Here is a 27,164-nt window from a genome sequence, read left to right on the forward strand (position 1 = left end):
CTCATGAACATGCGTTTTATATCGGGTCAGTAAAAAGAATATGCGCTCCCCTAGGGATCTATGATCCCGTCTTAAAGTGACCTCGCCTAACCTAAGCCTCTATACAACCGGCTTAAATTTACTGTACTCACATTTACTCATTGAACTATATGATCAGTATTCTAATCTTTGAATATTTAGTCAAAGACCAATACTGAAATCATCCTCAAAGTGGAAAGAACACTAAAGACAAAAGGCCAAATTAACTTTGCATGGAATTGCAAAGTCAAATTTTCTTCAAGTATTGATTGACATAAAGCATTTTCAGAACAATTGAACGTAGCTTAATTGCTTGTTTCTGCTGTAAAATGGCAACCTGCTCAAGGAAAGTACATAACATTATACCACTCCTTTAGTAGAACAAGGATCAAAATCAAATTTTCATTTTCTTCAAGGCTGTGTTCTCCATTGGGCCAGCTGTGGTCATTGGTTGAAACGTAAGAAAATCTGAATTAGTTGAAGTTGTATAAAAGTTTTGATAAGTTTTTGGTAATCCACTGTTTGCTATTACACAAACTTGAAATTGAGGATTGCCACACTGTGTTTTATGATGTATTCAGTTAATCATTGTGTTTACAATATTATCCAGAGACATTTGTTTAGTACGTGATTTATTTTTGAAATAAGAAAACAACAGACTCACATATATTATATGCTACCACAATGGAACATGGCTGCATTTAAACTACTCCTCCAAACTGTTTACTTAATGCATGGCAGCAAATCTTTTTCAAATAGGTGTAAATAGTTTATGATATGCAACAACCAGATTAATACTACCTGTATTTTTGTCACATTAATTCCAGTCTTCTCTGGGGTTTAACTTAGGTTTTGTTCATTAAATATTTTTTGGTGTTCTTTTCTGGTTGAAACAAAATGATGAAACACTTTGGAGCAAATATACACAGTATCAGTCCAAAACTGGAGGCCAGAATAGCAAATATCTCCACAGCCACAGTAAATTTCCCAGGAGAGCTGACATAAGCTGGGATGAAGGTGATCCAGACTGCACAGAATATCAACATGCTGAAGGTTATCATCTTGGCTTCGTTGAAATTATCAGGTAGTTTCCGAGCTAGAACAGCTAACACAAAGCAAAACACAGCCAGCAGGCCGATGTAGCCGAGCACAGCCCAGAAACCAACAGCAGAGCCTAACGCACATTCCAGGATGATCTTCTCCTTGTAGGTGGTCAGATTTTTCACTGGGAAGGGAGGACTCACAACCAACCAAATAATACATATTATAACTTGAATAAATGTAAAAGATACTACAGTCAATCTTTGCTGTGGAGGACCAAACCATTTCATAGCATTACTACCAGGAAGTGTAGCTTTAAAGGCCATTAGAACCACTATAGTTTTGCCAAGAACACAGGAGATACAGAGAACAAATGTGATGCCAAAAGCTGTGTGCCGCAGCATGCAGGACCACTCAGAGGGGGCTCCAATGAAAGTTAATGAACATAAGAAACACAGAGTCAGAGAGAAGAGCAGCAGGAAGCTCAGCTCAGAGTTGTTGGCTCTGACAATTGGAGTTGTTCTGTGATGGAAGAAAATTACTGCCGTAATAATGGCCAGAAAGGCTCCACTGATTGAGACTACAGTCAGGATGATTGACAGAACTTAATCAAAGGAAAGAAACTCCACAGGTTTTGGGAAACAAGCATCTCTCTTTGGATTTGGCCAGAACTCTCTGGGACACGGGAAGCAATCAGGGGAATCTGAAAAAAATTGTGTAGACTCCAGTATCAATACTAAATTATTTGAAAGTGAAAAATAAAGAAAAGGATTTTACCTGTCATGTTGCTGATCTCTCCTTCAGGACATGGTATACAGTCATAGCAGCAGATTGGTTTTCCTTTCTGCAACACTTTGCGAGTTCCTGGAGGACAACTCTCTGAGCAAACTGACACTGGAACCTGTTATTTATTCAAAGGAAAAAAAGCAATAATTTAACCATATTTTACAAGCATCTCCAGTGTATGAACTCTGCCTAAATTATTGGTGATAGATTCATTACTTGTTTGTAACCATCCATCCAGGTAATATTCCTGTTAATGAGAAACTCCTGGCCTCTTGGCAGTGAAGCATCATAATATCCCACTGTTACCAGTTCAATAACTCCACTCTCACCTTTCTGCCAGTTTACCAGCTCATAAAACGCCACAGGATCTCCATTAGCATCAAATGAGACATGGTAGCCATTTTGGGAAAAGTTGACTTTCTTTACTTCAGTGAAAACCTGTAAAATAGTAAAGACAAAGGGATTGGAAAAAATATCAATGAGAGTAAACCAGTAAAAAACTGATTTACTTTTTACTTAAACTAACTTGTTCAGGCTCTAGACGCTTGTGTTTGTCACACTGAGTGGGTCCGTTTGTTTCCTGACACACTGCATTGTGAATGGCATGCGCTACTGCATACACAGCCTTGTACACCATGTTAGAAACTCTTAACTGAGATGTTTCAGTATACGGACTTTTAAGAGCTTTAATATCTTCCGTTCCATCACATTTTCCCTTATGTGGATCAGCAGCTAAGGAGAAGAAAAAAAGTCTAATAAACATGGAAACATACACAACTCATCCAGGTCAAATTGATAGATGTTTTTTTTTATGACATATTACTCTAGGGCTTGTAATCAGTAGTTTTATGAACTAAACATTATTTACAATGTATTACATTGAACCTATAAGGGAGGAGTTATTGGAAGCAAACTGTACTTTGTCTTTGGGCCTTTGTTGATGTATTTGAAACTGAGCTTTGGAATAAATAGATTAGTTACCTTTGTAAATTTCCAAAAAAATTTACCTGCTAGAAACATGGCTGGTGTATTTTACTGAAAAATGTTTAGTGGTTTTATGCTATATTTTTGTCCAAGAATAAACAAAAGTTGTATTTAGTTTGACATGTAGTCACACTAATGAAATTTCATTTTAAATGATGGTTTAAGTCCAACTTAATTTGATCAATTAAACTCTTAGGTGAAATTGAGTAAATAGAAAATATTGACAATAATAACAGCTGAAAATATTGTCATTTTTGGATTAATTTTCCCATTCAAAGTGATCATATTTCTTTAAATTAAGTATTAAACTAAAAAACACACAGACAAACATTTCCTACCTTCTGTCAGGCTGCAGTTGAATGCATCCTCCCAGAACTCAGTCAGCACTGAGGAAGCTGCCACTTCAGAGGGAGAGAGATCCAGGAGGAAATCTCTCAGCCCTGGAATGACAGATTGCTGAATGGCAACTCCAAAAGCTCCTGCACAGAAACTGAAACTCATCAAAAGTGGTTCACTTATCCATGCTTCACTTCCAATCCACTGCAGATATGGAGTTGGTTCTCTGCTCAGCTCTTCTAGGAGGACCTTCATATCACCCGCGCCTGCAAATGCCAAAACTACTTTGGCTGTAGATCTGAAAAGAAAGTGTAAAGTAAATGAAAATTAAGGTTCACAAAATTGTAAGGCACAGTGGCAAATATAAAAAACTTCGAAAACCTGCGGATGGCATCAGCTACTTTTCTGATCTTGTTCTGTGGGTCAGTGTGATAGAAAGATTCAATGTACTCCACACAGATCCCCTCTTTGAGTGCTGTGTCAAGGAAAGAAGCCATGCCATTATTTCCATAATCTGAGTCCGAATGGATGGCTCCGATCCAAGTCCAGCCAAAGTGTTTCACCAGTTTGGCCAGTGCAGTAGCTTGGTAATAATCACTGGGAATTGTTCTGAAAAACGTTGGGTACTCATGTTTATCAGACAGGCAGGCACAAGTGGCAAAGTAGCTTACCTACAAAAGGAATATCATTTTAAAAATAACAATAATGACTTAAACATTTTCAGGTACATAAAAATGTCCTTAATTAATATGCACAAATTACCAAAGGGATTTTAAAGGACCCAAAGATTCGTGAGATACTGATAGAGGATGTGGATGCAGAGTCTCCAACAGCAGCCACCACCTCTCCAGACTTTGAACAGTTGCTACCTTGGTAAAACACGGGATCCTGGCCGTTAGAAAGCTGAAATGCAGCATGCACGGCAACAGGCACAGAGGCGCAAGTGTCAAATATCTGATATCCAAGTCTGACGCCTGGCAGCAGCTCTGTGCTGTTGTTGATCTCCTCAATAGCAAAGACCATTGTGCGAGAGAATTGCAGAGCCCAAGCGCTAAAGCTGCACAGAATGAAATGAGAGTTCTGATAATAACCCAGGAAAACAAATATTCCTGACATTAAAAACAGAAAAACTTGAACAAAGTTGTGGGACCAACAAAGTTCCAAAACAAGAAATAATTTCAAAGATCATAGAGATTCAAACATAGAAATGTTGTTAACTGAAATCTAAATAAAATTATTGGAACAATTCAAGTTAATCAAATCTACTGCTAGGCCTTTTTGCGTTGTTTTGAGCATGCAAAATCACATTTTTAAAAAGATTAATGCACATCTTCATCTAACACACTTCGTCTTTCCTCTTTACTAACCTCCCTCTGCATAGTGGAAGCTCAGGCTTGGAGGTGTAGTTATTAATCACTGTCTGGGCTTGGAAGTGAATGAAGAAAGTCCCTCCAATCACAAAGTCCCCGTCCATGGAGAACGCAGGTTGACGAGGCGTACCCTGCAGCGTACATTTCACCAATGAAGCCTCAGCACTGAAATCAGGGCCAGTCAGGTTATCTGTATGCTGATTTCTTTCTTTTAAACCATTGAGAGACCCACCCAGCACAACAACTGTGATCAGCTCAAACAAACTCATCGCTAATCTCAGACCGACCTCCATTCTTCCACTGTTTGTATTCTGGGTGTTTGTATTCTGGTGCAAGAGTGTTCTCATGAACATGCGTTTTATATCGGGTCAGTAAAAAGAACATGCGCTCCCCTAGGCATCTATGATCCCATCTTAAAGTGACCTCGCCTAACCTAAGCCTCTATACAACCGGCTTAAATTTATGGTACTCACATATACTCATTGAACTATATGATCAGTATTCTAATCTTTGAATATTCAGAGTCAAAGACCAATACTGAAATCATCCTCAAATTGGAAAGAACACTAAAGACAAAAGGCCAAATGAACTTTGCATGGAATTGCAAAGTCAAATTTTCTTCAAGTATTGATTGACATAAAGCATTTTCAGAACAATTGAAAGTAGCTTAATAGCTTGTTTGTGCTGCAAAATGGCACCCAGCTTAAGGAAAGTACATAACATTATACCACTCCTTTAGTAGAACAAGGATCAAAATCAAATTTTCATTTTCTTCAAGTCTGTGTTCTGCATTGGGCCAGCTGTGGTCATTGGTTGAAACGTAAGAAAATCTGAATTAGTTGAAGTTGTATAAAAATTTTGATAACTTTTTGGTAAACCACTAGCTATTACACAAACTTGAAATTGAGGTTGGCTGCACAGTGTTTTATGATGTATTCAGTTAATCATTGTGTTTACATTGAGATCCAGAAACATTTGTTTAGTACGTGATTTATTTTTGAAACAAGAAAACAACAGACTCACATATATTATATACTACTACAATGGAACATGGGTGCATTTAAACTACTCCTCCAAACTTTTTACTTAATGCATGGCAGCAAATCTTTTTCAAATAGGTGTAAATAGTTTATGATATGCAACAACCAGATTAATACTACCTGTATTTTTGTCACATTAATTTCAGTCTTCTCTGGGGTTTAACTTAGGTTTTGTTCATTAAATATTTTTTGGTGTTCTTTTCTGGTTGAAACAAAATGATGAAACACTTTGGAGCAAATATACACAGTATCAGTCCAAAACTGGAGGCCAGAATAGCAAATATCTCCACAGCCACAGTAAATTTCCCAGGAGAGCTGACATAAGCTGGGATGAAGGTGATCCAGACTGCACAGAATATCAACATGCTGAAGGTTATCATCTTGGCTTCGTTGAAATTATCAGGTAGTTTCCGAGCTAGAACAGCTAACACAAAGCAAAACACAGCCAGCAGGCCGATGTAGCCGAGCACAGCCCAGAAACCAACAGCAGAGCCTAACGCACATTCCAGGATGATCTTCTCCTGGTAGGTAGTCAGATTTTTCACTGGGAAGGGAGGACTCACAACCAACCAAATGATACATATTATAACCTGAATAAATGTAAAAGATACTACAGTCATTCTTTGCTGTGGAGGACCAAACCATTTCATAGCATTACTACCAGGAAGTGTAGCTTTAAAGGCCATTAGAACCACTATAGTTTTGCCAAGAACACAGGAGATACAGAGAACAAATGTGATGCCAAAAGCTGTGTGTCGCAGCATGCAGGACCACTCAGAGGGGGCTCCAATGAAAGTTAATGAACATAAGAAACTCAGAGAGAAGAGCAGCAGGAAGCTCAGCTCAGAGTTGTTGGCTCTGACAATTGGAGTTGTTCTGTGATGGAAGAAAATTACTGCCGTAATAATGGCCAGAAAGGCTCCACTGATTGACACTACAGTCAGGATGATTGACAGAACTTCATCGAAGGAAAGAAACTCCACAGGTTTGTGGAAACAGGCATCTCTCTTTGGATTTGGCCAGAACTCTCTGGGACACGGGAAGCAATCAGGGGAATCTGAAAAAAATGGTGTAGACACCAGTATCAATACTAAATTATTTGAAAATGAAAAATAAAGAAAAGGATTTTACCTGTCATGTTGCTGATCTCTCCTTCAGGACATGGTATACAGTCATAGCAGCAGATTGGTTTTCCTTTCTGCAACACTTTGCGAGTTCCTGGAGGACAACTCTCTGAGCAAACTGACACTGGAACCTGTTATTTATTCAAAGGAAAAAAAGCAATAATTTAACCATAATTTACAAGCATCTCCAGTGTATGAACTCTGCCTAAATTATTGGTGATAGATTCATTACTTGTTTGTAACCATCCATCCAGGTAATATTCCTGTTAATGAGAAACTCCTGGCCTCTTGGCAGTGAAGCATCATAATATCCCACTGTTACCAGTTCAATAACTCCACTCTTACTTTTCTGCCAGTTTACCAGCTCATAAAAAGCCACAGGATCTCCATTAGCATCAAATGAGACATGGTAGCCATTTTGGGAAAAGTTGACTTTCTTTAGTTCAGTGAAAACCTGTAAAACAGTAAAGACAAAGGGATTGGAAAAAATATCAATAAGAGCAAACCAGTAAAAAACTGATTTACTTTTTACTTAAACTAACTTGTTCAGGCTCTAGACGCTTGTGTTTGTCACACTGAGTGGGTCCGTTTGTTTCCTGACACACTGCATTGTGAATGGCATGCGCTACTGCATACACAGCCTTGTACACCATGTTAGAAACTCTTAACTGAGATGTTTCAGTATACGGACTTTTAAGAGCTTTAATATCTTCCGTTCCATCACATTTTCCCTTATGTGGATCAGCAGCTAAGGAGAAGAAAAAAAGTCTAATAAACATGGAAACATACACAACTCATCCAGGTCAAATTGTTAAATGTTGTTTTCAATGACATATTACTCTACGGTTTGTTATGGCCGGTCTATTTTACTGAAAAATGTTTAATGGTTTTATGCTATAGTTTTGTCCAAGAATGAACAAAAGCTGTATTTAGTTTGACATGTAGTGACACTAGAAAATAAAAAATATTGACAATAACAGCTGAAAATATTGTCATTATTGGACTAATTTTCCCATTCAAAGTGATCATATTTCTTTAAATTAAGTATTAAACTAAAAAACACACAGATAAACATTTCCTACCTTCTGTCAGGCTGCAGTTGAATGCATCCTCCCAGAACTCAGTCAGCACTGAGGAAGCTGCCACTTCAGAGGGAGAGAGATCCAGGAGGAAATCTCTCAGCCCTGGAATGACAGATTGCTGAATGGCAACTCCAAAAGCTCCTGCACAGAAACTGAAACTCATCAAAAGTGGGTCACTTATCCATGCTTCACTTCCAATCAACTGCCGATGTGGAGTTGGTTCTCTGCTCAGCTCATCTAGGAGGACCTTCATATCCCCACCACCTGCAAATGCCAAAACTACTTTGGCTGTTGATCTGAAAAGAAAGTGTAAAAGAAATTAAAATTAAGGTTCACAAAATTGTAAGGCAAAGTGGCAAATATAAAAAACTTCGAAAACCTGCGGATGGCATCAGCTACTTTTCTGATCTTTTTCTGTGGGTCAGTTCGATAGAAAGATTCAATGTACTCCACACAGATCCCCTCTTTGAGTGCTGTGTCAAGGAAAGAAGCCATGCCATTATTTCCATAATCTGAGTCCGAATGGATGGCTCCGATCCAAGTCCAGCCAAAGTGTTTCACCAGTTTGGCCAGTGCAGCAGCTTGGTAATAATCACTGGGAATTGTTCTGAAAAATGTTGGGTACTCATGTTTATCAGACAGGCAGGCACAAGTGGAAAAGTAGCTTACCTACAAAAGGAATATCATTTTAAAAATAACAATAATGACTTTAACATTTTCATGTACATAAAAATGTTTTTAATTAATATACACAAATTACCAGAGGGATTTTAAAGGACCCAAAGCTTCGTGAGACACTGATAGAGGATGTGGATCCAGAGTCTCCAACAGCAGCCACCACCTGTCCAGACTTTGAACAGTTGCTACCTTGGTAAAACACGGGATCCTGGCCGTTAGAAAGCTGAAATGCAGCATGCACGGCAACAGGCACAGAGGCGCAAGTGTCAAATATCTGATATCCAAGTCTGACGCCTGGCAGCAGCTCGGTGCTGTTGTTGATCTCCTCAATAGCAAAGACCATTGTGCGAGAGAATTGCAGACCCAAACCGCTGAAGCTGCACAGAATGAAATGAGAGTTCTGATAATAACCAAGGAAAACAAATATTCCTGACATTAAAAACAAAAAAACTTGAACAAAGTTGTGGGACCAACAAAGTTCCAAAACAAGAAATAATTTCAAAGTTCATAGAAATTCAAATGTAGAAATGTTACCTGAAATCTAAATAAAATTATTGGAACAATTCAAGTTAATCAAATCTACTGCTAAGCCTTTTTGCGTTGTTTTGAGCATGCAAAATCACATTTTTAAAAAGATTAATGCACATCTTCATCTAACACACTTCGTCTTTCCTCTTTACTAACCTCCCTTTGCATATTGGAAGCTCAGGCTTGGAGGTGTAGTTATTAATCACTGTCTGGGCTTGGTAGTGAATTAAAAAAGACCCTCCAATCACAAAGTCCCCGCCCTTGGAGAACGCAGGTCGACGAGGCGTACCCTGCAGCGTACATTTCACCAATGAAGCCTCAGCACTGAAATCAGGGCCAGTCAGGTTATCTGTATGCTGATTTCTTTCTTTTACACCATTGAGAGACCCAACCAGCACAACAACTGTGATCAGCTCAAACAAACTCATCGCTAATCTCAGACTGACCTCCATTCTTCCACTGTTTGTATTCTGGTGCAAGAGTGTTCTCATGAACATGCGTTTTATATTGGGTCAGTATAAAGAACATGCGCTCCCCTAGGGATCTATGATCCCGTCTTAAAGTGACCTCGCCTAACCTAAGCCTCTATACAACCGGCTTAAATTTACTGTACTCACATATACTCATTGAATTATATGATCAGTATTCTAATCTTTGAATATTCAGAGTCAAAGACCAATACTGAAATCATCCTCAAATTGGAAAGAACACTAAAGACAAAAGGCCAAATTAACTTTGCATGGAATTGCAAAGTCAAATTTTCTTCAAGTATTGATTGACATAAAGCATTTTCAGAACAATTGAAAGTAGCTTAATTGCTTGTTTCTGCTGCAAAATGGCACCCTGCTCAAGGAAAATACATAACATTATAGCGCTCCTTTAGTAGAACAAGGATCAAAATCAAATTTTCATTTTCTTCAAGGCTGTGTTCTGCATTGGGCCAGCTGTGGTCATTGGTTGAAACGTAAGAAAATCTGAATTAGTTGAAGTTGATAGGTTTTTGGTAAACCACTGTAGCTATTACACAAACTTGAAATTGAGGATTGCCACACTGTGTTTTATGATGTATTCAGTTAATCGTGTTTACAATAATATCCAGAGACATTGGTTTAGTACGTGATTTATTTTTGAAACAAGAAAACAACAGACTCACATATATTATATACTACCACAATGGAACATGGCTGCATTTAAACTACTCCTCCAAACTTTTTACTTAATGCATGGCAGCAAATCTTTTTCAAATAGGTGTAAATAGTTTATGATATGCAACAACCAGATTAATACTACCTGTATTTTTGTCACATTAATTCCAGTCTTCTCTGGGGTTTAACTTAGGTTTTGTTCATTAAATATTTTTTGGTGTTCTTTTCTGGTTGAAACAAAATGATGAAACACTTTGGAGCAAATATACACAGTATCAGTCCAAAACTGGAGGCCAGAATAGCAAATATCTCCACAGCCACAGTAAATTTCCCAGGAGAGCTGACATAAGCTGGGATGAAGGTGATCCAGACTGCACAGAATATCAACATGCTGAAGGTTATCATCTTGGCTTCGTTGAAATTATCAGGTAGTTTCCGAGCTAGAACAGCTAACACAAAGCAAAACACAGCCAGCAGGCCGATGTAGCCGAGCACAGCCCAGAAACCAACAGCAGAGCCTAACGCACATTCCAGGATGATCTTCTCCTTGTAGGTGGTCAGATTTTTCACTGGGAAGGGAGGACTCACAACCAACCAAATGATACATATTATAACTTGAATAAATGTAAAAGATACTACAGTCAATCTTTGCTGTGGAGGACCAAACCATTTCATAGCATTACTACCAGGAAGTGTAGCTTTAAAGGCCATTAGAACCACTATAGTTTTGCCAAGAACGCAGGAGATACAGAGAACAAATGTGATGCCAAAAGCTGTGTGCCGCAGCATGCAGGACCACTCAGAGGGGGCTCCAATGAAAGTTAATGAACATAAGAAACACAGAGTCAGAGAGAAGAGCAGCAGGAAACTCAGCTCAGAGTTGTTGGCTCTGACAATTGGAGTTGTTCTGTAGTAGAAGAAAATCAGTGTAGTGATGACAGCGAAAAAGGCTCCACTGATTGAGACTACAGTCAGGATGATTGACAGAACTTCATCGAAGGAAAGAAACTCCACAGGTTTTGGGAAACAAGCATCTCTCTTTGGATTTGGCCAGAACTCTCTGGGACACAGGAAGCAATCAGGGGAATCTGAAAAAGAAATGGTGTAGACACCAGTATCAATACTAAATTATTTGAAAGTGAAAAATAAAGAAAAGGATTTTACCTGTCATGTTGCTGATCTCTCCTTCAGGACATGGTATACAGTCATAGCAGCAGATTGGTTTTCCTTTCTGCAACACTTTGCGAGTTCCTGGAGGACAACTCTCTGAGCAAACTGACACTGGAACCTGTTATTTATTCAAAGGAAAAAAAGCAATAATTTAACCATATTTTACAAGCATCTCCAGTGTATGAACTCTGCCTAAATTATTGGTGATAGATTCATTACTTGTTTGTAACCATCCATCCAGGTAATATTCCTGTTAATGAGAAACTCCTGGCCTCTTGGCAGTGAAGCATCATAATATCCCACTGTTACCAGTTCAATAACTCCACTCTCACCTTTCTGCCAGTTTACCAGCTCATAAAACGCCACAGGATCTCCATTAGCATCAAATGAGACATGGTAGCCATTTTGGGAAAAGTTGACTTTCTTTAGTTCAGTGAAAACCTGTAAAACAGTAAAGACAAAGGGATTGGAAAAAATATCAATAAGAGCAAACCAGTAAAAAACTGATTTACTTTTTACTTAAACTAACTTGTTCAGGCTCTAGACGCTTGTGTTTGTCACACTGAGTGGGTCCGTTTGTTTCCTGACACACTGCATTGTGAATGGCATGCGCTACTGCATACACAGCCTTGTACACCATGTTAGAAACTCTTAACTGAGATGTTTCAGTATACGGACTTTTAAGAGCTTTAATATCTTCCGTTCCATCACATTTTCCCTTATGTGGATCAGCAGCTAAGGAGAAGAAAAAAAGTCTAATAAACATGGAAACATACACAACTCATCCAGGTCAAATTGTTAAATGTTGTTTTCAATGACATATTACTCTAGGGTTTGTTATGGCCGATCTATTTTACTGAAAAATGTTTAATGGTTTTATGCTACAGTTTTGTCCAAGAATGAACAAAAGCTGTATTTAGTTTGACATGTAGTGACACTAGAAAATAAAAAATATTGACAATAACAGCTGAAAATATTGTCATTATTGGACTAATTTTCCCATTCAAAGTGATCATATTTCTTTAAATTAAGTATTAAACTAAAAAACACACAGATAAACATTTCCTACCTTCTGTCAGGCTGCAGTTGAATGCATCCTCCCAGAACTCAGTCAGCACTGAGGAAGCTGCCACTTCAGAGGGAGAGAGATCCAGGAGGAAATCTCTCAGCCCTGGAATGACAGATTGCTGAATGGCAACTCCAAAAGCTCCTGCACAGAAACTGAAACTCATCAAAAGTGGGTCACTTATCCATGCTTCACTTCCAATCCACTGCCGATGTGGAGTTGGTTCTCTGCTCAGCTCCTCTAGGAGGACCTTCATATCACCCACAGGTGCAAATGCCAAAACTACTTTGGCTGTTGATCTGAAAAGAAAGTGTAAAATAAATTAAAATTAAGGTTCACAAAATTGTAAGGCACAGTGGTAAATATAAAAAACTTTGAAAACCTGCGGATGGCATCAGCTACTTTTCTGATCTTGTTCTGTGGGTCAGTTCGATAGAAAGATTCAATGTACTCCACACAGATCCCCTCTTTGAGTGCTGTGTCAAGGAAAGAAGCCATGCCATTATTTCCATAATCTGAGTCCGAATGGATGGCTCCGATCCAAGTCCAGCCAAAGTGTTTCACCAGTTTGGCCAGTGCAGCAGCTTGGTAATAATCACTGGGAATTGTTCTGAAAAACGTTGGGTGCTCATGTTTATCAGACAGGCAGGCACAAGTGGAAAAGTAGCTTACCTACAAAAGGAATATCATTTTAAAAATAATAATAATGACTTTAACATTTTCATGTACATAAAAATGTTTTTAATTAATATACACAAATTACCAGAGGGATTTTAAAGGACCCAAAGCTTCGTGAGACGCTGATAGAGGATGTGGATCCAGAGTCTCCAACAGCAGCCACCACCTCTCCAGACTTTGAACAGTTGCTACCTTGGTAAAACACGGGATCCTGGCCGTTAGAAAGCTGAAATGCAGCATGCACGGCAACAGGCACAGAGGCGCAAGTGTCAAATATCTGATATCCAAGTCTGACGCCTGGCAGCAGCTCGGTGCTGTTGTTGATCTCCTCAATAGCAAAGACCATTGTGCGAGAGAATTGCAGACCCAAACCGCTGAAGCTGCACAGAATGAAATGAGAGTTCTGATAATAACCCAGGAAAACAAATATTCCTGACATTTAAAACAAAAAAACTTGAACAAATTTGTGGGACCAACAAAGTTCCAAAACAAGAAATAATTTCAAAGTTCATAGAGATTCAAATGTAGAAATGTTGTTAACTGAAATCTAAATAAAATTATTGGAACAATTCAAGTTACTCAAATCTACTGCTAAGCCTTTTTGCGTTGTTTTGAGCATGCAAAATCACATTTTTAAAAAGATTAATGCACATCTTCATCTAACACACTTCGTCTTTCCTCTTTACTAACCTCCCTTTGCATATTGGAAGCTCAGGCTTGGAGGTGTAGTTATTAATCACTGTCTGGGCTTGGTAGTGAATTAAAAAAGTCCCTCCAATCACAAAGTCCCCGTCCATGGAGAACGCAGGTTGACGAGGCGTACCCTGCAGCGTACATTTCACCAATGAAGCCTCAGCACTGAAATCAGGGCCAGTCAGGTTATCTGTATGCTGATTTCTTTCTTTTACACCATTGAGAGACCCACCCAGCACAACAACTGTGATCAGCTCAAACAAACTCATCGCTAATCTCAGACTGACCTCCATTCTTCCACTGTTTGTATTCTGGTGCAAGAGTGTTCTCATGAACATGCGTTTTATATCGGGTCAGTATAAAGAACATGCGCTCCCCTAGGGATCTATGATCCCGTCTTAAAGTGACCTCGCCTAACCTAAGCCTCTATACAACCGGCTTAAATTTATGGTACTCACATATACTCATTGAACTATATGATCAGTATTCTAATCTTTGAATATTCAGAGTCAAAGACCAATACTGAAATCATCCTCAAATTGGAAAGAACACTAAAGACAAAAGGCCAAATGAACTTTGCATGGAATTGCAAAGTCAAATTTTCTTCAAGTATTGATTGACAAAAACATTTTCAGAACAATTGAAAGTAGCTTAATTGCTTGTTTCTGCTGTAAAATGGCACCCTGCTCAAGGAAAGTACATAACATTATAGCGCTCCTTTAGTAGAACAAGGATCAAAATCAAATTTTCATTTTCTTCAAGGCTGTGTTCTCCATTGGGCCAGCTGTGGTCATTGGTTGAAACGTAAGAAAATCTGAATTAGTTGAAGTTGTATAAAAGTTTTGATAACTTTTTGGTAAACCACTGTAGCTATTACACAAACTTGAAATTGAGGTTGGCTGCACAGTGTAACATGCAACCCACAAAAACAGGTTAATTAATTTATACTATATACAGGAAGTTAGGCCTAATCAGAAGATTCTAAATTCGAGGGAACCCAGGTGTGAGCAACAACAGAACACAGTGTCTACAAGAAAGAGCAAGATTTAATATAATAAACAATTGTGGATCCACATTTAAAACAGACAAACAAATACTGCGCGCTTTTAAAAAATAATAAATAAATAAATTGAATACTTCAGTCTCCAATGAATCAATTGTTCAGTCTCAAAGTCTCTCAGCTGGTGACCAGTCGGGTCACTATCTACCCGTGCGCCTGGTCCTCTGGGCTGGGGCTCGCCATCCAGGTTCAGGAGAAGAGGGTCTTGGAATCTTTGGCTCTCCAGGCCAAAAGTGTATCATACAAGCTCAAAAAACCTGACCTTTAACAAGGCCAAAGTAAAACGTCTTAGCACATAAGATGCCAGCATCACTAAAGCTTAAGCTATTTTTAATCATTTCTCAAGTTCTTCTTATTTTTTTCTTTCATGTTGTACAACAAGTTAACAGAATACAATTTTTCCAACATGTTAGTAAAACAAAAGAAATTAGCTTATATGTGGTAAAAAAAAGAATATAATATACATTCAATCTTAAAATAAATGCAATTACATAAAACAAATACAACATACACAACAATAACAATACAAAATCTTACAATCCATTTTATTTTATATTAAATTTGATAATTTAATAGGTATTTTAGCCAATTTTTACCAAATTTACTTAACCAACTGCCGAGCACGTGCGATGACTCACCGATGCTCCGAGCCGGGCTTCAGCTGTTCCCGGGGGAAACCCTCCGAGATCAAAATAAAACCGAATTTAGTATTTTGAATTATATATTTAGTGAATTTATATTAATATTGTTTTCCTTACCAATTTCCAGATTCGTCAATTTCTTTCTAGCTCTTTACGGAAACGACCGTCAGCTGTTCTCAAGTGTTCTGAGCTAAGCAACTGTCAGCTGTTGAAAGGGGCGGGACAATCAACCCCATTGGCCAACGCGAAACCTGACCGCGCCAGCCATTGGCCGCTCAATCCGCCAACAGAAGCCAACACCAGTCATATTTCACATTTTTGAAGATTTACGTAATTACCTTTTAGCTCATTTGGTAGAATAAGACATCCATCCATCGATCCATTTTCTATTCACCCTTTGTCCCTAATGGTGTCGTGAGGGTTGCTGGTTCCTCTCCAGCTACGTTCTGGTCGAGAGGCGGGGTTCACCATGGACAGGTCGCCAGTCTGTCGCAGGTGTTTTATGATGTATTCAGTAAATCAAGGTGTTTACATTGAGATCCAGAGACATTTGTTTAGTACGTGATTTATTTTTGAAACAAGAAAACAACAGACTCACATATATTATATATTACAACAATGGAACATGGGTGCATTTAAACTACTCCTCCAAACTGTTTACTTAATGCATGGCAGCAAAACCTTTTCAAATAGGTGTAAATGGTTTGTGATATGCAACAACCAGATTAATACTACCTGTATTTTTGTCACCTTAATTCCAGTCTTCTTTGGGGTTTAACTTAATTTTTGTTCATTAAATATTTTTTGGTGTTCTTTTCTGGTTGAAACAAAATGATGAAACACTTTGGAGCAAATATACACAGTATCAGTCCAAAACTGGAGGCCAGAATAGCAAATATCTCCACAGCCACAGTAAATTTCCCAGGAGAGCTGACATAAGCTGGGATGAAGGTGATCCAGACTGCACAGAATATCAACATGCTGAAGGTTATCATCTTGGCTTCGTTGAAATTATCAGGTAGTTTCCGAGCTAGAACAGCTAACACAAAGCAAAACACAGCCAGCAGGCCGATGTAGCCGAGCACAGCCCAGAAACCAACAGCAGAGCCTAACGCACATTCCAGGATGATCTTCTCCTTGTAGGTGGTCAGATTTTTCACTGGGAAGGGAGGACTCACAACCAACCAAATGATACATATTATAACCTGAATAAATGTAAAAGATACTACAGTCATTCTTTGCTGTGGAGGACCAAACCATTTCATAGCATTACTACCAGGAAGTGTAGCTTTAAAGGCCATTAGAACCACTATAGTTTTGCCAAGAACGCAGGAGATACAGAGAACAAATGTGATGCCAAAAGCTGTGTGCCGCAGCATGCAGGACCACTCAGAGGGGGCTCCAATGAAAGTTAATGAACATAAGAAACACAGAGTCAGAGAGAAGAGCAGCAGGAAACTCAGCTCAGAGTTGTTGGCTCTGACAATTGGAGTTGTTCTGTGATGGAAGAAAATCACTGATGTAATAATGGCCAGAAAGGCTCCACTGATTGACACTACAGTCAGGATGATTGACAGAACTTCATCGAAGGAAAGAAACTCCACAGGTTTGTGGAAACAGGCATCTCTCTTTGGATTTGGCCAGAACTCTCTGGGACACGGGAAGCAATCAGGGGAATCTGAAAAAAATGGTGTAGACACAAGTATCAATACTAAATTATTTGAAAATGAAAAATAAAGAAAAGGATTTTACCTGTCATGTTGCTGATCTCTCCTTCAGGACATGGTATACAGTCATAGCAGCAGATTGGTTTTCCTTTCTGCAACACTTTGCGAGTTCCTGGAGGACAACTCTCTGAGCAAACTGACACTGGAACCTGCTATTTAGTCAAAGGAAAGAAAGCAATAATTTAACCATAATTTACAAGCATCTCCAGTGTATGAACTCTGCCTAAATTATTGGTGATAGATTCATTACTTGTTTGTAACCATCCATCCAGGTAATATTCCTGTTAATGAGAAACTCCTGGCCTCTTGGCAGTGAAGCATCATAATATCCCACTGTTACCAGTTCAATAACTCCACTCTCACTTTTCTGCCAGTTTACCAGCTCATAAAAAGCCACAGGATCTCCATTAGCATCAAATGAGACATGGTAGCCATTTTGGGAAAAGTTGACTTTCTTTAGTTCAGTGAAAACCTGTAAAACAGTAAAGACAAAGGGATTGTAAAAAAAATATCAATAAGAGCAAACCAGTAAAAAACTGATTTACTTTTTACTTAAACTAACTTGTTCAGGCTCTAGATGCTTGTGTTTGTCACACTGAGTGGGTCCGTTTGTTTCCTGACACACTGCATTGTGAATGGCATGCGCTACTGCATACACAGCCTTGTACACCATGTTAGAAACTCTTAACTGAGATGTTTCAGTATACGGACTTTTAAGAGCTTTAATATCTTCCGTTCCATCACATTTTCCCTTATGTGGATCAGCAGCTAAGGAGAAGAAAGAAAGTCTAATAAACATGGAAACATACACAACTCATCCAGGTCAAATTGTTAAATGTTGTTTTCAATGACATATTACTCTAGGGTTTGTTATGGCCGATCTATTTTACTGAAAAATGTTTAATGGTTTTATGCTACACTTTTGTCCAAGAATGAACAAAAGCTGTATTTAGTTTGACATGTAGTGACACTAGAAAATAAAAAATATTGACAATAATAACAGCTGAAAATATTGTCATTATTGGATTAATTTTCCCATTCAAAGTGATCATATTTCTTTAAATTAAGTATTAAACTAAAAAACACACAGACAAACATTTCCTACCTTCTGTCAGGCTGCAGTTGAATGCATCCTCCCAGAACTCAGTCAGCACTGAGGAAGCTGCCACTTCAGCGGGAGAGAGATCCAGGAGGAAATCTCTCAGCCCTGGAATGACAGATTGCTGAATGGCAACTCCAAAAGCTCCTGCACAGAAACTGAAACTCATCAAAAGTGGGTCACTTATCCATGCTTCACTTCCAATCCACTGCCGATGTGGAGTTGGTTCTCTGCTCAGCTCCTCTAGGAGGACCTTCATATCACCCACAGGTGCAAATGCCAAAACTACTTTGGCTGTTGATCTGAAAAGAAAGTGTAAAATAAATTAAAATTAAGGTTCACAAAATTGTAAGGCACAGTGGCAAATATAAAAAACTTTGAAAACCTGCGGATGGCATCAGCTACTTTTCTGATCTTGTTCTGTGGGTCAGTTCGATAGAAAGATTCAATGTACTCCACACAGATCCCCTCTTTGAGTGCTGTGTCAAGGAAAGAAGCCATGCCATTATTTCCATAATCTGAGTCCGAATGGATGGCTCCGATCCAAGTCCAGCCAAAGTGTTTCACCAGTTTGGCCAGTGCAGCAGCTTGGTAATAATCACTGGGAATTGTTCTGAAAAACGTTGGGTGCTCATGTTTATCAGACAGGCAGGCACAAGTGGAAAAGTAGCTTACCTACAAAAGGAATATCATTTTAAAAATAATAATAATGACTTTAACATTTTCATGTACATAAAAATGTTTTTAATTAATATACACAAATTACCAGAGGGATTTTAAAGGACCCAAAGCTTCGTGAGACACTGATAGAGGATGTGGATCCAGAGTCTCCAACAGCAGCCACCACCTGTCCAGACTTTGAACAGTTGCTACCTTGGTAAAACACGGGATCCTGGCCATTAGAAAGCTGAAATGCAGCATGCACGGCAACAGGCACAGAGGCGCAAGTGTCAAATATCTGATATCCAAGTCTGACGCCTGGCAGCAGCTCGGTGCTGTTGTTGATCTCCTCAATAGCAAAGACCATTGTGCGAGAGAATTGCAGACCCAAACCGCTGAAGCTGCACAGAATGAAATGAGAGTTCTGATAATAACCCGGGAAAACAAATATTCCTGACATTTAAAACAAAAAAACTTGAACAAATTTGTGGGACCAACAAAGTTCCAAAACAAGAAATAATTTCAAAGTTCATAGAGATTCAAATGTAGAAATGTTAACTGAAATCTAAATATAATTATTGGAACAATTCAAGTTACTCAAATCTACTGCTAAGCCTTTTTGCGTTGTTTTGAGCATGCAAAATCACATTTTTAAAAAGATTAATGCACATCTTCATCTAACACACTTCGTCTTTCCTCTTTACTAACCTCCCTTTGCATATTGGAAGCTCAGGCTTGGAGGTGTAGTTATTAATCACTGTCTGGGCTTGGTAGTGAATTAAAAAAGTCCCTCCAATCACAAAGTCCCCGTCCATGGAGAACGCAGGTTGACGAGGCGTACCCTGCAGCGTACATTTCACCAATGAAGCCTCAGCACTGAAATCAGGGCCAGTCAGGTTATCTGTATGCTGATTTCTTTCTTTTAAACCATTGAGAGACCCAACCAGCACAACAACTGTGATCAGCCCAAACAAACTCATCGCTAATCTCAGACTGACCTCCATTCTTCCACTGTTTGTATTCTGGGTGTTTGTATTCTGGTGCAAGAGTGTTCTCATGAACATGCGTTTTATATCGGGTCAGTATAAAGAACATGCGCTCCCCTAGGGATCTATGATCCCGTCTTAAAGTGACCTCGCCTAACGTAAGCCTCTATACAACCGGCTTAAATTTACTGTACTCACATTTACTCATTGAACTATATGATCAGTATTCTAATCTTTGAATATTTAGAGTCAAAGACCACTACTGAAATCATCCTCAAATTGGAAAGACAAAAGGCCAAATGAACTTTGCATGGAATTGCAAAGTCAAATTTTCTTCAAGTATTGATTGACATAAAGCATTTTCAGAACAATTGAAAGTAGCTTAATTGCTTGTTTCTGCTGCAAAATGGCACCCTGCTCAAGGAAAATACATAACATTATACCACTCCTTTAGTAGAACAAGGATCAAAATCAAATTTTCATTTTCTTCAGGGCTGTGTTCTGCATTGGGCCAGCTGTGGTCATTGGTTGAAACGTAAGAAAATCTGAATTAGTTGAAGTTGATAAGTTTTTGGTAAACGACTGTAGCTATTACACAAACTTGAAATTGAGGATTGCCACACTGTGTTTTATAATGTATTCAGTTAATTGTGTTTACAATGATATCCAGAGACAATGGGTTAGTACGTGATTTATTTTTGAAACAAGAAAAGAACAGACTCACATATATTATATACTACCACAATGGAACATGGCTGCATTTAATCTACTGCTCCAAACTTTTTGGCAGCAAATCTTTTTCAAATAGGTGTAAATAGTTTATGATATGCAACAACCAGATTAATACTACCTGTATTTTTGTCACATTAATTCCAGTATTCTCTGGGGTTTAACTCAGGTTTTGTTCATTAAATATTTTTTGGTGTTCTTTTCTGGTTGAAACAAAATGATGAAACACTTTGGAGCAAATATACACAGTATCAGTCCAAAACTGGAGGCCAGAATAGCAAATATCTCCACAGCCACAGTAAATTTCCCAGGAGAGCTGACATAAGCTGGGATGAAGGTGATCCAGACTGCACAGAATATCAACATGCTGAAGGTTATCATCTTGGCTTCGTTGAAATTATCAGGTAGTTTCCGAGCTAGAACAGCTAACACAAAGCAAAACACAGCCAGCAGGCCGATGTAGCCGAGCACAGCCCAGAAACCAACAGCAGAGCCTAACGCACATTCCAGGATGATCTTCTCCTTGTAGGTGGTCAGATTTTTCACTGGGAAGGGAGGACTCACAACCAACCAAATGATACATATAACAACCTGAATAAATGTAAAAGATACTACAGTCATTCTTTGCTGTGGAGGACCAAACCATTTCATAGCATTACTACCAGGAAGTGTAGCTTTAAAGGCCATTAGAACCACTATAGTTTTGCCAAGAACGCAGGAGATACAGAGAACAAATATGATGCCAAAAGCTGTGTGCCGCAGCATGCAGGACCACTCAGAGGGGGCTCCAATGAAAGTTAATGAACATAAGAAACACAGAGTCAGAGACAAGAGCAGCAGGAAGCTCAGCTCAGAGTTGTTGGCTCTGACAATTGGAGTTTTTCTGTAGTAGAAGAAAATCACTGATGTATTGACAGCGAAAAAGGCTCCACTGATTGAGACTACAGTCAGGATGATTGACAGAACTTCATCGAAGGAAAGAAACTCCACAGGTTTGTGGAAACAAGCATCTCTCTTTGGATTTGGCCAGAACTCTCTGGGACATGGGAAGCAATCAGGGGAATCTGAGAAAAATGGTGTAGACACCAGTATCAATACTAAATTATTTGAAAATGAAAAATAAAGAAAAGGATTTTACCTGTCATGTTGCTGATCTCTCCTTCAGGACATGGTATACAGTCATAGCAGCAGATTGGTTTTCCTTTCTGCAACACTTTGCGAGTTCCTGGAGGACAACTCTCTGAGCAAACTGACACTGGAACCTGCTATTTAGTCAAAGGAAAGAAAGCAATAATTTAACCATAATTTACAAGCATCTCCAGTGTATGAACTCTGCCTAAATTATTGGTGATAGATTCATTACTTGTTTGTAACCATCCATCCAGGTAATATTCCTGTTAATGAGAAACTCCTGGCCTCTTGGCAGTGAAGCATCATAATATCCCACTGTTACCAGTTCAATAACTCCACTCTCACCTTTCTGCCAGTTTACCAGCTCATAAAACGCCACAGGATCTCCATTAGCATCAAATGAGACATGGTAGCCATTTTGGGAAAAGTTGACTTTCTTTAGTTCTGTGAAAACCTGTAAAATAGTAAAGACAAAGGGATTGGAAAAAATATCAATAAGAGCAAACCAGCAAAAAACTGATTTACTTTTTACTTAAACTAACTTGTTCAGGCTCTAGACGCTTGTGTTTGTCACACTGAGTGGGTCCGTTTGTTTCCTGACACACTGCATTGTGAATGGCATGCGCTACTGCATACACAGCCTTGTACACCAAGTTAGAAACTCTTAACTGAGCTGTTTCAGTATACGGACTTTTAAGAGCTTTAATATCTTCCGTTCCATCACATTTTCCCTTATGTGGATCAGCAGCTAAGGAGAAGAAAAAGTCTAATAAACATGGAAACACACACAACTCATCCAGGTCAAATTGATAGATGTTGTTTTTTATGACATATTACTTTAGGGCTTGTAATCAGTAGTTTTATAAACTAAGCATTTAGGCCTGTCACGATAAATCAATAAATCGTACAATAAATTAAAAGTATCAACGTCATTTTAATTATCGCCTTTACCGTCTCTTTCAGGCTTTTTCTCTTTCTGTTTTTGACACTGAATGAAAAAAGGTTCAACTCCCCTGCTCTCCACTGACCCTCACGTCCTCATTTCCTTAGTGTAATGTCCAGCGCACACTACACCATCTTAGAGCTGTCGGTCGATTGTTGGCCTTATTTCAAAACCTGAGAGATCACACATTAGCCAACAGAAATCCTAGGTATAACGGATCAATCGGGTTTGATCCTGCCGTGGTGTCCAACAATGGGCACAAAATAATGTCTATAAGTCCAGTGAACTCATTTTAAAACCAGGCATTAATCAATGCATTACTACAATCTACCTGCAACGCATGTGTCTCTAGTGTCAGCGTAACGTCCTGACTGAATGAAAATCATTACAACCTATTTATGTCACGTTAACGAAGAACAGCTGAAAAGCGACCGGGTTCATCAACGTAGCGATTTTGCTCCAACTCCTCCCCTCGTCATTTATATATTCTTTGCACTAAATGTTTTATAAACATTAATGTTGTTTCCTAATATTATCTCCAATGTCCGCTGGACTTCGGGTTGCGCCGTATCAGCTGTTTGGGATTCCCCTCTATAATTTCCCCTCAGAAAACACGGAGAATCCGTGCTTTCTGATTGTCTACTTGTCACATTCAACAGACTGCGTTAACGCTCCCAGTCGGAAAACCCCGGATTTAGATCGGAATGTGTGGAGTGCAGTAACACTCCACACACTAAAGGATGATCGGTTACAAAATCACAAGCAACTGTCTTGGAATGATCAACGTTCTAAGATTGTCCTAAGGGGAAAATGTAGGTGTGAACTAACGTGTGTAGTGTGAACTATTACATCACGTAGTCGATGTGCCCATCTTCTCTATTGAAATCTAATGATTACTGAAGGGCAATATGGTAAACATGCTTCATAATCTGCACTCTTTTGGTTGAATGCAGTATTTATTTACACTTTGGTGTTTTTATTCAAGTACATTTTTGTTTATGGAGACTGAGAATCCATTTTATTTTTGTTTTTGGTTGTTTTGTTTATTTTATCAGTTCCAGTGTTGGGTGTTCTTTTGAAAATAAAGCGTATCTATCTTTGCCAGGAAATCACATGTATTATTACGCCATTTCCATTAAATCAGTGTAAAAAGGTCTTCAAACAATATTATTGTCTGTCACAATAATTTTGAGACAATTAATCGCTCAGCAAAATTTGCTATCGTGGCAGGCCTATAAACATTATTTGTAATGTATTACATTGAACCTATAAGTGAAAAGTTATTAGAAGCAAACTCTTTGTCTTTGGCCCTTTGTTGATGTATTTGAAACTGAGCTTTGGAAATAAGAGATTAGTTACCTTTGTAAATTAAAAAAAAAATTACCTGCTGGAAACATGGCTGGTGTATTTTACTGAAAAATGTTTAGTGGTTTTATGCTATATTTTTGTCCAAGAATAAACAAAAGCTGTATTTAGTTTGACATGAAGTGACACTAATGAAATTTCATTTTAAATGATGGTTTAAGTCCAACTTAATTTGATCAATTAAACTCTTGGGTGAAACTGAGTAAATGGAAAATATTGACAATAATAACAGCTGAAAATATTGTCATTATTGGATTAATTTTCCCATTCAAAGTGATCATATTTCTTTAAATTAAGTATTAAACTAAAAAACACACAGACAAACATTTCCTACCTTCTGTCAGGCTGCAGTTGAATGCATCCTCCCAGAACTCAGTCAGCACTGAGGAAGCTGCCACTTCAGCGGGAGAGAGATCCAGGAGGAAATCTCTCAGCCCTGGAATGACAGATTGCTGAATGGCAACTCCAAAAGCTCCTGCACAGAAACTGAAACTCATCAAAAGTGGTTCACTTATCCATCCTTCACTTCCAACCCACTGCCGATGTGGAGTTGGTTCTCTGCTCAGCTCATCTAGGAGGACCTTCATATCACCCGCACCTACAAATGCCAAAACTACTTTGGCTGTAGATCTGGAAAAAAAAAGAAAAGTAAAATAAATTAAAATTAAGGTTCACAAAATTGTAAGGCACAGTGGCAAATATAAAAAAACTTCGAAAACCTGCGGATGGCATCAGCTACTTTTCTGATCTTGTTCTGTGGGTCAGTTCGATAGAAAGATTCAATGTACTCCACACAGATCCCCTCTTTGAGTGCTGTGTCAAGGAAAGAAGCCATGCCATTATTTCCATAATCTGAGTCCGAATGGATGGCTCCGATCCAAGTCCAGCCAAAGTGTTTCACCAGTTTGGCCAGTGCAGCAGCTTGGTAATAATCACTGGGAATTGTTCTGAAAAACGTTGGGTACTCATGTTTATCAGACAGGCAGGCACAAGTGGAAAAGTAGCTTACCTACAAAAGGAATATCATTTTAAAAATAATAATAATGACTTTAACATTTTCATGTGCATAAAAATGTTTTTAATTAATATACACAAATTACCAGAGGGATTTTAAAGGACCCAAAGCTTCGTGAGATGCTGATAGAGGATGTGGATCCAGAGTCTCCAACAGCAGCCACCACCTGTCCAGACTTTGAACAGTTGCTACCTTGGTAAAACATGGGATCCTGGCCGTTAGAAAGCTGAAATGCAGCATGCACAGCAAGAGGCACAGAGGCGCAAGTGTCAAATATCTGATATCCAAGCGGGACGCCTGGCAGCAGCTCTGTGCTGTTGTTGATCTCCTCAATAGCAAAGACCATTGTGCGAGACAATTGCAGAGCCCAAGCGTTAAAGCTGCACAGAATGAAATGAGAGTTCTGATAATAACCCGGGAAAACAAATATTCCTGACATTTAAAACAAAAAAACTCGAACAAAGTTGTGGGACCAACAAAGTTCCAAAACAAGAAATAATTTCCAACTTCATAGAGATTCAAATGTAGAAATGTTGTTAACTGAAATCTAAATAAAATTATTGGAACAATTCAAGTTACTCAAATCTACTGCTAAGCCTTTTTGCGTTTTTTGAGCATGCAAAATCACATTTTTAAAAAGATTAATGCACATCTTCATCTAACACACTTCGTCTTTCCTTTTAACTAACCTCACTTTGCATATTGGAAGCTCAGGCTTGGAGGTGTAGTTATTAATCACTGTCTGGGCTTGGAAGTGAATGAAGAAAGTCCCTCCAATCACAAAGTCCCCGTCCATGGAGAACGCAGGTTGACGAGGCGTACCCTGCAGTGTACATTTCACCAATGAAGCCTCAGCACTGAAATCAGGGCCAGTCAGGTTATCTGTATGCTGATTTCTTTCTTTTAAACCATTGAGAGACCCACCCAGCACAACAACTGTGATCAGCTCAAACAAACTCATCGCTAATCTCAGACCGACCTCCATTCTTCCACTGTTTGTATTCTGGGTGTTTGTATTCTGGTGCAAGAGTGTTCTCATGAACATGCGTTTTATATCGGGTCAGTAAAAAGAACATGCGCTCCCCTAGGGATATATGATCCCGTCTTAAAGTGACCTCGCCTAACCTAAGCCTCTATACAACCGGCTTAAATTTACTGTACTCACATATACTCATTGAACTATATGATCAGTATTCTAATCTTTGAATATTTAGAGTCAAAGACCACTACTGAAATCATCCTCAAAGTGGAAAGACAAAAGGCCAAATGAACTTTGCATGGAATTGCAAAGTCAAATTTTCTTCAAGTATTGATTGACATAAAGCATTTTCAGAACAATTGAACGTAGCTTAATTGCTTGTTTCTCCTGTAAAATTGCACCCTGCTCAAGGAAAGTACATAACATTATACCACTCCTTTAGTAGAACAAGGATCAAAATCAAATTTTCATTTTCTTCAAAACCGTGTTCTGCATTGGGCCAGCTGTGGTCATTGGTTGAAACGTAAGAAAATCTGAATTAGTTGAAGTCCTTCCATTCATCCATTTTCTATTCACCCGTGTCCCTAATGGGATCAGGAGGGTTGCTAGTGTTTATCTCCAGCTGCGTTCTGGGTGAGAGGCAGGTTCACCCTGGACAGGTCGCCAGTCTGTCACAGGGCAACACAGAGACATACAAGACAAACAACCATTCACACACACACACTCACACCTACGGAGAATGTAGAGAGCCCAATTAACCTGACAGTCATGTTTTTGGACTGTGGGAGGAAGCCGGAGAACCCGGAGAGAAGAAATAAAACTCCATGCAGAAAGACCCTGGGCCGAGAATCGAACCCAGAACCTTCTTGCTGTAAGGCAACAGCTCTACCAACTGCGCCACTGTGCAGCCTTAGTTGAAATCATATAAAACTTTTTGGTAAACCACTGTAGCTATTAAACAAACTTGAAATTGAGGATTGCCACGCTGTGTTTTATGATGTATTCAGTAAATCATTGTGTTTACAATAATATCCAGAGACATTGGTTTAGTACGTGATTTATTTTTGAAACAAGATAACAACAGACTCAC

At 38.8% G+C, this 27,164-nt stretch overlaps 5 protein-coding genes across 6 annotated transcripts; all 5 read right to left on the minus strand.

Annotated features, from left to right (window-relative positions):
* Nucleotides 1–830: 830 nt before the first annotated feature.
* LOC122833081 (extracellular calcium-sensing receptor-like) lies at nt 831–4,921 on the minus strand. The gene is given in 8 exon segments (XM_044120380.1): nt 831–1,762; nt 1,837–1,960; nt 2,062–2,283; nt 2,372–2,577; nt 3,168–3,463; nt 3,547–3,836; nt 3,928–4,222; nt 4,533–4,921. Coding segments are annotated over 8 exon segments (2,721 nt in total). The 5' UTR covers nt 4,889–4,921.
* A 785-nt stretch (nt 4,922–5,706) lies between these two features.
* LOC122833083 (extracellular calcium-sensing receptor-like) lies at nt 5,707–8,836 on the minus strand. The gene is given in 7 exon segments (XM_044120381.1): nt 5,707–6,632; nt 6,707–6,830; nt 6,932–7,153; nt 7,242–7,447; nt 7,782–8,077; nt 8,161–8,450; nt 8,542–8,836. Coding segments are annotated over 7 exon segments (2,325 nt in total). The 5' UTR covers nt 8,803–8,836.
* An 894-nt stretch (nt 8,837–9,730) lies between these two features.
* LOC122832498 (extracellular calcium-sensing receptor-like) lies at nt 9,731–14,603 on the minus strand. Its single transcript, XM_044119316.1, has 8 exons — nt 13,737–14,603; nt 13,132–13,426; nt 12,751–13,040; nt 12,372–12,667; nt 11,832–12,037; nt 11,522–11,743; nt 11,297–11,420; nt 9,731–11,220 (listed from the first exon to the last, which is right to left on the minus strand). The coding sequence occupies exons 1-8, from the start codon at nt 14,075–14,077 to the stop codon at nt 10,322–10,324; spliced, it is 2,673 nt and encodes an 890-aa protein (XP_043975251.1). The 5' UTR covers nt 14,078–14,603; the 3' UTR covers nt 9,731–10,321.
* Nucleotides 14,604–15,903: 1,300 nt separating this feature from the next.
* Nucleotides 15,904–20,350, minus strand: LOC122832497 (extracellular calcium-sensing receptor-like). 2 transcript variants are annotated; one of them, XM_044119313.1, is made up of 8 exons: nt 19,635–20,350; nt 19,033–19,327; nt 18,652–18,941; nt 18,273–18,568; nt 17,730–17,935; nt 17,418–17,639; nt 17,193–17,319; nt 15,904–17,118 (listed from the first exon to the last, which is right to left on the minus strand). In XM_044119313.1, the coding sequence occupies exons 1-8, from the start codon at nt 19,988–19,990 to the stop codon at nt 16,220–16,222; spliced, it is 2,691 nt and encodes an 896-aa protein (XP_043975248.1). In that variant the 5' UTR covers nt 19,991–20,350; the 3' UTR covers nt 15,904–16,219. The 2 variants fall into 2 exon arrangements, with proteins under 2 accessions (XP_043975248.1, XP_043975249.1); XM_044119314.1 differs by having other exon boundaries at nt 17,193–17,316; nt 19,635–20,347.
* A 423-nt stretch (nt 20,351–20,773) lies between these two features.
* LOC122833084 (extracellular calcium-sensing receptor-like) lies at nt 20,774–26,246 on the minus strand. The gene is given in 8 exon segments (XM_044120382.1): nt 20,774–21,705; nt 21,780–21,903; nt 22,005–22,226; nt 22,315–22,520; nt 24,415–24,710; nt 24,800–25,089; nt 25,181–25,475; nt 25,785–26,246. Coding segments are annotated over 8 exon segments (2,721 nt in total). The 5' UTR covers nt 26,141–26,246.
* Nucleotides 26,247–27,164: the final 918 nt, after the last annotated feature.

The sequence above is a fragment of the Gambusia affinis genome, linkage group LG06 (assembly GCF_019740435.1).
Source record: "Gambusia affinis linkage group LG06, SWU_Gaff_1.0, whole genome shotgun sequence".
In the NCBI taxonomy this organism is placed as follows: Eukaryota; Metazoa; Chordata; class Actinopteri; order Cyprinodontiformes; family Poeciliidae; genus Gambusia; species Gambusia affinis.

Coding starts and splice junctions, on each gene's coding strand:
- LOC122832497 (XM_044119313.1), bottom strand. CDS start 19,990: ATGTTCATGAGAACACTCTTGCACCAGAATACAAACACCCAGAATACA. Junction 18,569..18,651: donor GTAGCTGATGCCATCCGCAG/GTTTTCAAAGTT, acceptor CTTTCTTTTCAG/ATCAACAGCCAAAGTAGTTT. Junction 17,936..18,272: donor CAACTGCAGCCTGACAGAAG/GTAGGAAATGTT, acceptor TCTTCTCCTTAG/CTGCTGATCCACATAAGGGA.
- LOC122832498 (XM_044119316.1), bottom strand. CDS start 14,077: ATGTTCATGAGAACACTCTTGCACCAGAATACAAACAGTGGAAGAATG. Junction 13,427..13,736: donor CTTCCAATATGCAAAGGGAG/GTTAGTAAAGAG, acceptor CATTCTGTGCAG/CTTCAGCGGTTTGGGTCTGC. Junction 11,744..11,831: donor AGCGTCTAGAGCCTGAACAA/GTTAGTTTAAGT, acceptor ACTGTTTTACAG/GTTTTCACTGAACTAAAGAA.